Source organism: Oncorhynchus mykiss, chromosome 3 (genome assembly GCF_057628025.1).
Source record: "Oncorhynchus mykiss isolate SJ-2025 chromosome 3, ASM5762802v1, whole genome shotgun sequence".
Taxonomy (NCBI): domain Eukaryota; kingdom Metazoa; phylum Chordata; class Actinopteri; order Salmoniformes; family Salmonidae; genus Oncorhynchus; species Oncorhynchus mykiss.
Window position 1 is genome coordinate 50,552,402 of NC_143024.1, and position 15,315 is coordinate 50,567,716.

The window sequence follows — 15,315 nt, forward strand, 5'->3', positions numbered from 1 at the left end:
ATGTGAGCCATAGCCTCATCCGGAGATTCAAATGTGTGGTCTTTACCCTCATGAGATATCCATAAACGGGCCGGGAATCGCAGTCCATACTTCACACTTGGATGGTCCCGAAGTACTCGTTTGGCCTGTCCGAAAGCTGCGCGCTGCCTGGAAACAGTGGGGGAGTAGTCCTGGTAAATGAAAAAGCTCTGTCCTTGAAAGTTCAGAGTGGTATTGCGGGCTCGTCGGAGGATCTCCATCTTCTCATGAAAAAAGTGCACTCGAAGAATTATGTCACGGGGCCTCTCCCCATCCCGGGGCTTTGGGCGCAGCGACCGGTGGGCTCGATCAATCAGGGGCTTTTCATCTAAGGCAAGAACATCCTTCAGCAGCCCCGAAACGAAATCCGTGGCGCGATGCATTTCCGCGGACTCTGGGTCTGGTACAAGTCTCAGATTATTGCGGCGAGAGAATCCCTCTAAACTCACACAGCTCTCCCTCACCTTTTTCAAATCCGCAGCTAGGCGTTTAACTTCAGTCTCCAGGGATGTAGTTAAATCGGAGACATTAGTAGCGGAAGCCTCCAGTGCTGCAATCGTTGTAGTGTGTGACACAGTTGTTGTTTTGAGTAATGTAATTGCCGGCACAGTCTCGTTCCGCAGGATGGTTAAATCTGCTTTTAAAGTATCAGAAACCTCCTGTATTCTGGCCTCAATTGTAGCAACCACCTGTGTTTTCATTTCAACTATCTCAGAGCGTAGTAGTTTGATGGCCTCGAGAATGTTCATTTCAGCGCCGCCAGGCCAAGCCGCGCCCTCGGGTAAAGTGTGCGTCCCCGGGCCCTCAGACTCAGGAGAGGGCGGTGATGAGAGCGGGTCTTGTAGGCCGGGTTTTCTCAAAGTCATGCTCTTGGCCTTATGTTTGGTCGACATGCTGACATTCGGAAGCAAAGTAGTCTTGGTTTTTACGGAAAGGGATCACCAAATTAATATTTGAAAATAAATACGGTTCTGCTGCAGAATTCACATAAACTTTAAGAATACCACGGGAGCAAACGGAGAACACTACCATCCCCCTACTGAGCCTCATTTTGACTTGTTTTAAGGACATTACATCAAAGTTGGATCAGCCTGTAGTGTGGTTTTCCACTTTAATTTTGAGTGTGACTCCAAATCCAGACCTCCATGGGTTGATAAATTTGATTTCCATTGATAATTTTTGTGTGATTTTGTTGTCAGCACATCCAACTATGTAAAGAAAAAAGTATTTCATAAGAATATTTCATTCATTCAGATCTAGGATGTGTTATTTTAGTGTTCCCTTTATTTGTTTGAGCAGTGTATACAGTGGGGCAAAAAAATATTTAGTAAGACACCAATTGTACAACTTCTCCCACTTAAAAATATATGAGAGGCCTGTAATTTTCATCATAGGTACACTTCAACTATGACAGACAAAATGAGAAAAAAAATTAAGAAAATCACATTGTAGGATTTTTAATGAAATTATTTGCAAATTATGGTGGAAAATAACAAAAGTTTATCTCAATACTTTGTTATATACCCTTTGTTGGCAATGACAGAGGACAAACATTTTCTGTAAGTCTTCACAAGGTTTTCACACACTGTTGCTGGTATTTTGGCCCATTCCTCCATGCAGATCTCCTCTAAGGCAGTGATGTTTTGGGGCTGTTGCTGGGCAACATGGACTTTCAACTCGCTCCAAAGATTTTCAATGGGGTTGAGATCTGGAGACTGGCTAGGCCACTCCAGGATCTTGAAATGCTTCTTACGAAGCCACTCCGTTGCCCGGGCGGTGTGTTTGGGATCATTGTCATGATCATTGTCATGCTGGACAGGTGTCTTTTATACTGATACGTTCAAACAGGTGCCATTAATACAGGTAATGAGTGGAGGACAGAGGAGCCTCTTAAAGAAGTTGTTACAGGCCAGTGAGAGCCAGAAATCTTGCTTGTTTGTAGGTGACCAAATACTTATTTTCCACCATAATTTGCAAATCATTTCATTAAAAATCCTACAATGTGATTTTCTTAATTTTTTTCTCATTTTGTGTGTCATAGTTGAAGTGTACCTATGATGAAAATTAGAGGCCTCTCATCTTTAAGTGGAAGAACTTGCACAATTGGTGGCTGACTAAATACTTTTTTGCCCCACTGTATATATACACACACATATATGAAAGAAAACGGATACTAATTTAACCCAGGTGTGAGTCACCGTCTGATTCAAGCAAGTTAGTATCGATACAATATACTATAAATAAATAGCATATTGTATTTAATTCCGTGTACAGTATAGTATACCTGGACAGCGGGAGCGGCAGAGAGTGCCTCTGTGAAGCAGATCATGCACATGTCATCGGCGTCCTGTTTCAGGCAGCCTGTGCTTTTGTCGCAGCCGTGCAGACAGGGCAGGCAGCTCTCCTCGTTCTTCACCCCGCCACAGGGGTGGCCGCACGCGTGCGTCTTACTGCACGCCAGCTTGGCATACTCCTACATAGGACACGGAGGGTCATGTTATGCTTTTTTACATCTAATCAAATCCAACTTTGTTCAAAGTGTGTTTAAAATAGCAACACCTTTTGCAGTGTGATACTGTACAGAAGAGTCTGGGTCAAATCTATCAATTTAGAGAGTGACTTGGAATTCAATTCATGAACTGTACAATTTAAAATAAATTGAGTTTCAATGTCCATATTTATTTATTTATTTTATTTAACCTTTATTTAACCAGGTAGGCAAGTTGAGAACAAGTTCTCATTTACAATTGCGACCTGGCCAAGATAAAGCAAAGCAGTTCGACCTATACAACGACACAGAGTTACACATGGAGTAAAACAAACATACAGTCAATAATACAGTATAAACAAGTCTATATACGATGTGAGCAAATGAGGTGAGATAAGGGAGGTAAAGGCAAAAAGGCCATGGTGGCAAAGTAAATACAATATAGCAAGTAAAACACTGGAATGGTAGATTTGCAATTGGAGAATGTGCAAAGTAGAAATAAAAATAATGGGGTGCAAAGGAGCAAAATAAATAAATTAATTAAATACAGTAGGGAAAGAGGTAGTTGTTTGGGCTAAATTATAGGTGGGTTATGTACAGGTGCAGTAATCTGTGAGCTGCTCTGACAGTTGGTGCTTAAAGCTAGTGAGGGAGATAAGTGTTTCCAGTTTCAGAGATTTTTGTAGTTCGTTCCAGTCATTGGCAGCAGAGAACTGGAAGGAGAGGCGGCCAAAGAAATAATTGGTTTTGGGGGTGACTAGAGAGATATACCTGCTGGAGCGTGTGCTACAGGTGGGAGATGCAATGGTGACCATATATTGAATGGACTGGACGGAAATGGTCTCCAAGCCTAATAAGCCAAGTTGAGTTGGGTGTCTCCCACCGGTGGCAGGTAAGGTAAGTTTAGACAGTTGAAAATCCATTACTATGATCATTATTACCGAGTTGGGTTTTTCATAATAGTGGCGGATGTGGTAAAATAAGCCATCTCCTGAGTGGCACAGTGGTCTAAGGCACTGCATCTCAGTGCTAGAGGCGTCACTGCAGACCCTGGTTCGATACCGGGCTGAATCACAAATGGCCATGATCGGGAGACCCATAGGTCAGCGCACAATTTGCACAGCGTCGTCCGGGTTAGGGCAGGGGTAGACTGTCATTGTAAAATAAGAATTAGTTCTTAACCGATTTGCCGAGTTAAATAAAATAAGGTCGTTATAGTATATTAACTTTTTTTCCTTATTTTCCCCCCGCTCGTCTCACTTTTCCAAAAAATGTATCAGTTAAACATTCAAGTTGTATGGCCTACGCATTTTGAACACTTTGAAAGAGCTAGCTATATACAGCTGAAGTCAGAAGTTTACATACACCTTAGCCAAATACATTTAAACTCAGTTTTACACAATTCCTAACATTTAATCCTAGTAAAAATTCCCTGTCTTGGGTCAGTTAGGATCACCGCTTTATTTTAAGAATGTGAAATGTCAGAATAAAAGTAGAGAGAATGGTTTATTTCAGACTTTATTTCTTTCATCACATTCCCAGTGTGTCAGAAGTTTACATTCACCCAATTAGTATTTGGTAGCATTGCCTTTAAATTGTTTAACTTGGGTCAAACGTTTCGGGTAGCCTTCCACAATAAGTTGGGTGAAATTTGTCCCATTACTCCTGACAGAGCTGGTGTAACTGAGTCAGGTTTGTTGGCATCTTTGCTCGCACTCATTTTTTCAGTTCTGCCCACAATTTTGTCTAAAGGATTGAAGTCTGGGCTTTGTGATGGCCACTCCAATACCTTGACTTTGTTGTCCTTAAGCCATTTTGACACAATTTTGGAAGCATGCTTGGGGTCATTGTCCATTTGGAAGACCCATTTGCGACCAAGCTTTAACTTCCTGACTGATGTCTTGAGATGTTGCTTCAATAAATCCACATAATTGTCCTACCTCATGATGCCATCTATTTTGTGAAGTGCACCAGTCCCTCCTCCCTCAAAGCATTCCCCACAACATGATGCTGCCAACCCTGTGCTTCACGGTTGGAATGGTGTTCTTCAGCTTGCAAGCCTCCCCGTTTCCCTCCAAACATGACGATGGTCATTATGGCCAAACAGTTCTATTTTTTTCCATCAGACCAGAGGACATTCTTCCAAAAAGTATGATCTTTGTCCCCATGTGCAGTTGCAAACCGTAGTCTGGCTTTTTTATGGCGGTTTTGGAGCAGTGGCTTCTTCCTTGCTGAGCAGCCTTTCAGGTTATGTTGATATAGGACTCGTTTTACTGTGGATATAGATACTTTTGTACCTGTTTCCTCCAGCATCTTCACAAGGTCCTTTGCTGTTGTTCTGGGATTGATTAAGAACGTTAATCTCTAGGAGACAGAACACATCTCCTTCCTGAGAGGTATGACGGATGCGTGGTCCCATGGTGTTTGTAACTTGCATTCTATTGTTTGAACAGATGAACGTGGTACCTCTCATTTGAAAATTGCTCCCACGGATGAACCAGACTTGTGGAGGTTTACAATTTTTTTCTGGGGTCTTAGTTGATTTCTTTTGATTTTCCCATGATGTCAAGCAAAAAGGCACTGAGTTTGAAGGTAGGCCTTGAAATGCATCCACAGGTACACCTCCAAATGACTCAAATTATGTCAATTAGCCTATCAGAAGCTTCTAAAGCCATGACATCATTTCTGGAATTGTTCAAGCTGTTTAAAAGCACGGTCAACTTAGTGTATGTAAACTTCTGACCCACTGGAATTGTGATACAGTGAATTATAAGTGAAATAATCTGTCTGTAACAAATTGTTGGAAAAATGACTTGTGCCATGCACAAAGTAGATGTCCTAAACGACTTGCCAAAACTATAGTTTGTTAACAAGACATTTGTGGAGTGGTTGAAAACGAGTTTTAATGACTCCAACCTAAGTGTATGTAAACTTCTGACTTCAACTGTAGATCTAATATGTTACTATGATCACTATGACTGGACTAAGTAAGTTTAGCTCTCTGAACACTTCAATATGAAAATAGCTTTATCAATGCAATTCAGAACAATGATCATTATGACGGATGTTGTGAGTGGTTGGTACCTGGCAGTCTGGGTCAGAGCAGACACTGCCCACGGCTGAGAGCTCGGTGCCGTTCCTGGTGCCACAGAACCTACAGGCGTCTGAGCTGCTGGAGGCTGGTTTCCCTGCACATAGAGGCAGAGCATTAGCTATGCACAACAAAAGGATCATACGACATACACATCCCTGTCATTAACATCACACGGCAGATCAACAGTCATGACAGCCGGTGTCGTTTTATGATCGTAAAGAATTAGAAAGGTAGAAGCAACAAGTAGTAGCTCCACTTTACCTTCTAATAGGCTCGGTGGAAATGTAACCATATTCAGTCCCTCTCAGATCTACACAAGTGTCTAGGGGGGTAATGGTAAGCTGGGGTTGTTTCTGGACAGTGCTAGAAAGGGTCTGTTACCTGTGTGCTCCCTAAACTCCACCATGGCCTTCATGGTCTTAGAGTCAGCCAGAGCCATGAGCCAGAAGAGCTTTGTCCTCCCACAGCCCTCGTGGAGGTCCACTTTGATTGCCTCCTCTTCCTCCTTAAACACCTGGAGAGAAACAGCAGACTAGGGTTACCGCCATGTTGAATTATATTCCTGTCAGAAAGGGATGCTGTTGTAATATGAATTGGATTGTAGGGTGTTAGACATTTTCAGAATGAATGGTAATATTGAAAATACAGAGCATGACTAATCAATACCTTAAGCTAAATGCATGTCCAAAAACTGTCTTGTAAATTACTATAGCCAACGTAGGGGGAAAAATCATTTTAGGTTGTATTTTGTGTAGAACATCTTTAACATTTATAGGTGGTCAGGTCTTCACAAATGAGGGTATACACATTACTGCAGGTGGCAAAAAAGGGGAAAGAAGAATTACATTTTGACAGGCTCCCAGTCTAGTGCCTTCAGAAAGTATTCATATTGCTTGACTTATTCCACATTTTGTGTTATAGCCTGAATTAAAAAACTCCTAAACAGATTTATATACACAATAATGTCATAGTGAATACATGATTTTAGAAAATTTTGCTAATTTATTGAAAATGAAATACAGAAATTTAATTTACATAAGTATTCACACCCCTGAGTCAATCGTTTGTATAAGCATCTTTGGCAGCGATTACGGTTTTGGGTCTTTCTGGGTAAGAGCTTTCCACACCTGCATTGTCCAGCATTTACCCAATATTCTGTTCAGAATTCTTCAGGCTTTGACAAATTGGTTGTTGATCCTTGACAGAAAACCATTTCCAGGTCTTGCCATAGATTTTTAAGTAGATTTAAGTCAAAACTGTAACTCGGCCACTCAGGAACATTCACTGTCTTCTTGGTAAGCAACTCCAGTTTGGTAAGCAACTCCAGTATAGATTTGCCCTTGTGTTGTAGATTATTGTCCTGCTGAAAGGTGAATTAATCTCCCAGTGTCTGGTGGAAAGCAGACTGAACCAGGTTTCCTCTAGGATTATGCCTGTGCTTAGCTCCATTCCATTAATTTTTTTATCCTGAAAAACTCCCCAGTCCTTAACGATTACAAGCAAACCCAGAACATGATGCAGCCACCACTGTGCTTGAAAATATCGAGTGGCACTCAGTAACGTGTAGTACTGGATTTGTATTCAGGATTAAAAAAAATGTTTTTCAGTATTATTAAGGACGCCTGAATCTTTGTTGTGACTGGGTGTATTGATACAACATCCAAATTGTAATTATTAACTTCACCATGCTCAAAGGGATATTCAATGTCAGATTTTTTTGTTTTGTTACCCATCTACCAATAGGTGCACTTATTTGCGAGGCATTGGAAAACATCCATGGCCTTTGTGGTTGAATCTGTGTTTGAAATTCACTGCTCGAGTGAGGGACCTTACAGAAAACTATGTGTGTGGGGTACAGAGATAAGGTAGTCGTTCAAAAGTCATGTTAACCACTATTATTGCACACAGAGTGAATCTATGCAACTTATGTGACTTGTTTTAATCTGGAACTTATTTAGACTTGCCATAACAAAGGGCTGAATACTTATTGACTGAAGAAATTTCTGCTTTTCATTTTTAAGTAATTAGAAAATATTTCGAAAAACATCATTCCTCTTTGACATTATGGGGTATTGTGTGTAGGCAAGTGACATTTTTGTTATTTAATTTAACATATTTTAAATTCAGTCTGTAACACAAAATGTGGAAAAAGTCAAGGGCTGTGAATACTTTCTGAAGGCAATGGAATGACTGGGAGCAGATTGCCACCTACAGGTGAATGTGGGTACTATACTGACCTGTCTCTGATGGGAGCGTGTGCGTCGGTGCAGGTGGAGGAAGCGGTCACAGTCGGTACACAGGTTACCACACATGTTACACAGGATGATGGCTGCAGTCTCGCTGTCGTCATGGTTATCGCACATAGGCTGTGGATGAGAGCACAAGACTTTCGGTTACGACCTGAACACCTCGGCAAGGCTGTGCACAGACCTTTCAGGGGGCAAGTGCAAAAAAAAAAAAAAATGCACTCCCAGCTTGAATTTGTGACTAGTTTAAGGAAACTAGGCGTATGACGCCCATCACTATTTCACAAGAAAGCCATTTGGCAGAAATGCCTTCTATAACATGTGAACTTTCATGCCATCTGTAAACACAAATAAAATTGTTACATTACGAGCCTAGTTGGTTTAGCCACAGAAATTTCATTTCAAGTTCAAGTGTACTGTTAGCTAGCTAACGCTAGCTGACGTTACGTGTATGATCTGTGTAGTAATATTATTCATATCTCAGAGTCATTAGCATTGCTAGTTATAGCCTAATGTTACAGCAGCTAGCTAACATTGAACCTGGTTGGTTATCTACCTGCAGATTCAAGCAGGGTAGTAACGTTATGAGCTGGGAATAAGGCTCATGGTTCAGCTAGCTAGCAACACGTCTAAACAAAAGACTCCACTATGCAAGTAACCATTTCAATAGAATGTTCATGATGGTACTGCGACAACTGTCGATAGACATAGCTGGTAAATTCGCTCTGGCTATCTACTCCAATTTCAGAGCACTCACACATATTTAAATTGTTGCCAGCAGCACAGTTACAGTCAACAACGCTCTGGATAACATAAAGTTAGCCAGTTGAAGTCGGAGGTTTACATACACCTTAGCCAAATACATTTCTTCACAATTCCTGAAATTAAAACTAGTAAAAATTCCCTGTCTTAGGTCAGTTAGGATCACCACTTTATTTTAAGAATGTGAAATGTCAGAATAATAGTAGAGAGAATTATTTATTTCAGCTTTTATTTATTTCATCACATTCCCAGTGGGTCAGAAGTTTACATACACTCAATTAGTATTTAGTAGCTTTGCCTTTAAAGTGTTTAACTTGGGTCAAATGTTTCGGGTAGCCTTCCACAAGCTTCCCACAAAATGTTGGGTGAATTTTGGCCCATTCCTCCTGACAGAGCTGGTGTAACTGAGTCAGGTTTGTAGGCCTCCTTGCTCGCACACACTTTTTCAGTTCTGCCCACACATTTCGATAGCATTGAGGTCAGGGCTTTGTGATGGCCACTCCAATACCTTGACTTTGTTGTCCTTAAGCCATTTTGACACAACTTTGGAAGCATGCTTGGGGTATTGTCCATTTGGAAGACCCATTTGCGACCCATCTTTAACTTCCTGCCTGATTTTTATTCAATATATCCACACAATTTTCCTACCTCATGATGCCATCTATTTTGTGAAGTGCACCAGTACCTCCTGCAGCAAAGCACCCCCCACAACATGATGCTGCCACCCCCGTGCTTCACGGTTGGGATGGTGTTCTTCGGCTTGCAAGCCTCCCCCTTGAATGTAGGCCTTGAAATACATCCACAGGTACACCTCCAATTGACTCAAATTAGGTCAATTAGCCTATCAGAAGCTTATAAAGCCTGACATTTTCTGTAATTTTCCAAGCTGTTTAGAGGCACAGTCAACTTAGTGTATATAAACTTCTGACCCACTGGAATTGTGATACAATGAATTATAAGTTAAATAATATGTCTAAACAATTGTTGGAAAAATTACTTGTGTCATGCACAAAGACTTGCCAAAACACTAGACAAGACATTTGTGGAGTGTTGAAAAATGAGTTTTAATGACTCCAACCTAAGTGTACGTAAACTTCTGACTTCAACTGTAGCTAGCTATACACTCGACCGGACAACTGGGGAAAAGGCGCAACCGGGCACGGGTACATGGCAGTTCAACATGCTCAACCAACGGACAGGGTGGGGGTGGTGGCGACTTGCGGGTAGTAGTTTCTGAACAACAATGACAAAATAATAACCTCAGATTTAAAAAAATCTTCACATATGTTGTAGCTTAGGTCTTAAGATTTTTGTGTTGTGCCCGCCATCTGTTGAGACATGTTCTTGAACACACATCATGTTTTGGCTGCTAATTATGCTAAAATTGGAATAACATTTTTTATAAAAAAAAATGTTGAATTTTACCCCTTTTTCTCCCCAATTTCGTGGTATCCAATTGTTTAGTAGCTACTATCTTGTCTCATCGCTACAACGGGCTTGGGAGAGACGAAGGTTGAAAGTCACGCGCCCTCCGATACACAACCCAACCAAGCCGCACTGCTTCTTATCACAGCGCCATCCAACCCGGAAGCCAGCTGCACCAATGTGTCGGAGGAAACACCATGCACCTCGCTGGTGTGCGATGAGACAAGGATTTCCCTACCGGTCAAAACCTCCCTAACCCGGACAACGCTAGGCCAATTGTGCGTCGCCCCACGGACCTCCCGGTCGAGGCCGGTGACAGAGCCTGGGCGCGAATCCAGAGTCTTTGGTGGCACAGCTGGCGCTGCAGTACAGCGCCCTTAACCACTGCGCCACCCGGGAGGCCTGGGAATAACATTTTAAGTAAACTTTTAAATTATATTAGAAAGACTTGACTTGAATGGGAATATATGTTTTTTTAAATTAATGTCAATCTATATAAACATAACATGACCAATTAAGTTTACATGCTAAGGTGGATGGACCTGCAGTCATCTTTGTGATAGTATTTAGAAGTTAACATTTAAATTACATTTCAATGGTGTACCAGCGAAACTGCAGTGGTCTGATGGGATCAATTCTATGAATCCTATTTCTATGATTGAAATTACACTCACCCTGTATTCAAGAGCACAACACTAAAACCTCAGATGATGTGAATTAAGGTCTAAGCTACAACATATGCAACTTATTTTTAAGGAATACTCAAATAGTTTAACTTTTCCAGTGATAAAGTGATAAAGACAACTTTGTTTTGCAAAAACAGTTCAACTGAGCACCTTAATCTTGTGAAAGTTTTAGCATTCAGGTCCTACTTCCATGAGCAAACATGTATGGAAGTTTTGTTTAAATCAAAAGGGATGCTGTCAAAAGGTGATTGAATTAAAATTGATTTACCATATAGTCCTATGAATGGAAATTTAAAAATGATCGTATTTCTAAGGAATTCGCTTTTGAGTGCTTTAAAGCCAATCCATTAATTAATGCATTATCTCAACGGGCTACAATTGAAAACAGCTTCTGATTGTATTGGTTACAAGTTACAATGCAAAGTCTTGACTCTATATTGCTTTGCCAAAGTGCACATGTTCTATGAGGCCAATATGGACAAGTTACCATCTGTTTCTGCTGTCCATCTTTGCCCATCCAGCGGCCCGAGGACAGCCTGTCCACATGATCCTGGTCCAACACACACAGAGAGGCCAGGGCCAGCCACAACTACAGTACAGAGAGAAAGGACAGAGAGGATAAAGGAGAATATCCCAAGAATGTACTCAAATACACTAACCTGACATATGTGTAAGGACAAACATCTGTCACACACACACACAGAGTGCAGTTCATACAAATGCTTCACCCACACGCCAGACCTGGGTTCAAATACATGTGTATTTTGATTATTTGTTATAGCTACTTACTTTCTGTGTATTGATTATTTTCAAATAATGTGGCCAAAATATTTGAAATAATTTTTAAATAATGTCCTATAAATGATAATGTCCCACTATAATGTCTTACTTTTTGAAAATATTTTCAAATACTTATTTACAAATGCATTATTTCAAATACACCTAGGTTCAAATGCATGGTTGTATTTATTTGATTTAAAAATTTCAAATACATGCCAATATTTTCCAAGTGTATTTCCAAACACATTCCAATATTCAACTCCATTCATAGGACTGACTATATGATATGTATGTATATATATGTATGTATGTGAAAATATGAACAGCTTTCGCCAACTTTCAGCTACCAATCATTTGAAGGTGTAGATAATGTTAAAGAAAGTAGAAGTAAAAGTATGAGAAGAATGTTGAAGTAAGAATATAGAATATATATATATATATATATACATACATACATATATATATATACATACATACATACATACATACATACATACATACATACATACATACATATACATACATACATACACATACACATACATACATACAGTGCCTTGCGAAAGTATTCGGCCCCCTTGAACTTTGCGACCTTTTGAAACATTTCAGGCTTCAAACATAAAGATATAAAACTGTATTTTTTTGTGAAGAATCAACAACAAGTGGGACACAATTATGAAGTGGAACGACATTTATTGGATATTTCAAACTTTTTTAACAAATCAAAAACTGAAAAATTGGGCGTGCAAAATTATTCAGCCCCTTTACTTTCAGTGCAGCAAACTCTCTCCAGAAGTTCAGTGAGGATCTCTGAATGATACAATGTTGACCTAAATGACTAATGATGATAAATACAATCCACCTGTGTGTAATCAAGTCTCCGTATAAATGCACCTGCACTGTGATAGTCTCAGAGGTCCGTTAAAAGCGCAGAGAGCATCATGAAGAACAAGGAACACACCAGGCAGGTCCGAGATACTGTTGTGAAGAAGTTTAAAGCCGGATTTGGATACAAAAAGATTTCCCAAGCTTTAAACATCCCGAGGAGCACTGTGCAAGCGATAATATTGAAATGGAAGGAGTATCAGACCACTGCAAATCTACCAAGACCTGGCCGTCCCTCTAAACTTTCAGCTCATACAAGGAGAAGACTGATCAGAGATGCAGCCAAGAGGCCCATGATCACGCTGGATGAACTGCAGAGATCTACAGCTGAGGAGGGAGACTCTGTCCATAGGACAACAATCAGTCGTATATTGCACAAATCTGGCCTTTATGGAAGAGTGGCAAGAAGAAAGCCATTTCTTAAAGATATCCATAAAAAGTGTTGTTTAAAGTTTGCCACAAGCCACCTGGGAGACACACCAAACATGTGGAAGAAGGTGCTCTGGTCAGATGAAACCAAAATTGAACTTTTTGGCAACAATGCAAAACGTTATGTTTGGCGTAAAAGCAACACAGCTGAACACACCATCCCCACTGTCAAACATGGTGGTGGCAGCATCATGGTTTGGGCCTGCTTTTCTTCAGCAGGGACAGGGAAGATGGTTAAAATTGATGGGAAGATGGATGGAGCCAAATACAGGACCATTCTGGAAGAAAACCTGATGGAGTCTGCAAAAGACCTGAGACTGGGACGGAGATTTGTCTTCCAACAAGACAATGATCCAAAACATAAAGCAAAATCTACAATGGAATGGTTCAAAAATAAACATATCCAGGTGTTAGAATGGCCAAGTCAAAGTCCAGACCTGAATCCAATCGAGAATCTGTGGAAAGAACTGAAAACTGCTGTTCACAAATGCTCTCCATCCAACCTCACTGAGCTCGAGCTGTTTTGCAAGGAGGAATGGGAAAAAAATTCAGTCTCTCGATGTGCAAAACTGATAGAGACATACCCCAAGCGACTTACAGCTGTAATCGCAGCAAAAGGTGGCGCTACAAAATATGAACTTAAGGGGGCTGAATAATTTTGCACGCCCAATTTTTCAGTTTTTGATTTGTTAAAAAAGTTTAAAATATCCAATAAATGTCGTTCCACTTCATGATTGTGTCCCACTTGTTGTTGATTCTTCACAAAAAAATACAGTTTTATATCTTTATGTTTGAAGCCTGAAATGTGGCAAAAGGTCGCAAAGTTCAAGGGGGCCGAATACTTTCGCAAGGCACTGTATACATATACACACACACATATACATACATACATACATACATGTATATATATATATATATATATATATATATATAAATACTTCAAAATGTATGTGAAAGAAATTGAAATAGTATTTGAACCATGGCCCGCGCACACGCGGCGGTAGTGTGATATGAAAACAGCCGTACCCGGGTGGTGGCGATGCAGCGGACTGGCGAGCGATGCTCCTCCTCCATCTTGGTGAGGGCGATGATGGTCTCAGCAATGGCGTTCTTCGTCACCCGAGACCAGGCGTCTGACAGGTGTCCGGCAGCCATGTCTTTGACCAGCTTGATGATGATCTCAGCGATCTGAGGGGGAGTGGATCCCTTCATCCACCAGTGGCTCTCCCCCCGGCGAATGTAGCTGCACATGGAGAGAGGCCACCAATGTGTTCAGTGTGGGACATAATACTACAGAGATATGATAAGCAAAACAAGGAGAAATCACATCTGATAAGACAATATACAAACAACCACAAATGAGAATTGGTTTGAGAATATCTCAAAATGCTTGTTGATGAAGTCATGTATTGTTTTTGATAACCCATCCAGGTGGGCTACCTTTATAGTACCAGGGTTGTTAGGGCACAACACTGCAAAACGTCTAGCAAAGGAAAACAAAAACAAGCTTTTTTTATTGGACAAGCCCACATAGTCATAGTCCCTCCCCATTTCACTGTTTTTTTTTACAATTTTATGCCGAAGAAACAACACCATCACCCAGGTACATCTCAAAGTTGTGGTCTCACCTGGAGTTGAAGATCATGGGCAGTGTGACCGTGGTAACGCCTTTGCCTGCCGCCGTGCCGGAAATGGTGGTTCCCTTGGCCTTGAGCTGCACGGTGAGTGCCTTGGCGATGCAGCCCAGGAACATGTCCAGGATGCCCAGCTTGTTCCAGTCACCCTTCTCGGTCGAGTGGATGATGTCACTGATATCAGCAGGCGGCAGGGCCTTGACGCCGATGATGCTGGCCAGGCGCACAGGCGTCACCTCGGGGAGGACACGACGGAGGAGAGAGGTCACCTGGGAGAAAGGGGACAGGTGAAGAGTGAGAATGGATAGCCATGTGGTCAATGTTATCAAACGGTTGGAGTGATATACTGTACATCATGCAGAGATTTTCTTTGGCTTTACTGATGTTATAGGGGGACTGAATTCATTGATTTCGCCAAGTTTTTTTTCCACCATTACTGATGCAAAAAGAGTTGGGAGTGAGTTATGTTCGCTAATAGCCTACCGTTGTGTGTTCCTGTTGACTTGAAATATCCCAAACAGCCACCGTCCGTGTGAACAATGGCATAGCAAACGGGTGATGCCACATGACAACGCAAACTTGACTGGTCAAGAATCTCAAGTTCTGAGCATTTCCATATCTTTAATGACAGTTGTTTGTGATGTTAACGTTAGCTCATGAATGTAAGGATGTTTGAGTTCGAAAAAATAAATCAGATGTTAATATATTAACCCATAATAGTTATTTATATACATACGTTATATGACAGTGCATTTGGAAAGTATTCAGACCCCTTGACTTTTTCCACATTTTGTTACATTACAGTCTTATTCTAAAATTAATTAAATTGTTGTTGTTTTTCCTTATCAATCTACACACAATACACCAT

The 15,315-nt window shown here is 40.9% G+C and overlaps 1 protein-coding gene across 37 annotated transcripts in view; it reads right to left on the reverse strand.

The window, feature by feature from the left end:
* The window catches only part of LOC110519948 (E3 ubiquitin-protein ligase MYCBP2), a 344,341-nt gene that overhangs the window by 35,776 nt on the left and 293,250 nt on the right, over positions 1 to 15,315 (reverse strand). For all 37 annotated transcript variants that reach the window (XM_090229470.1, XM_090229490.1, XM_090229473.1 and 34 more), the window contains 7 exons: positions 14,442 to 14,716; positions 13,840 to 14,056; positions 11,207 to 11,308; positions 7,838 to 7,966; positions 5,982 to 6,114; positions 5,591 to 5,694; positions 2,303 to 2,491 (listed from right to left, as the gene is read on the reverse strand). In XM_090229470.1, the coding sequence (XP_090085596.1) occupies positions 2,303 to 2,491; positions 5,591 to 5,694; positions 5,982 to 6,114; positions 7,838 to 7,966; positions 11,207 to 11,308; positions 13,840 to 14,056; positions 14,442 to 14,716 (1,149 nt within the window). The remainder of the gene's footprint in view (positions 1 to 2,302; positions 2,492 to 5,590; positions 5,695 to 5,981; positions 6,115 to 7,837; positions 7,967 to 11,206; positions 11,309 to 13,839; positions 14,057 to 14,441; positions 14,717 to 15,315) is intronic.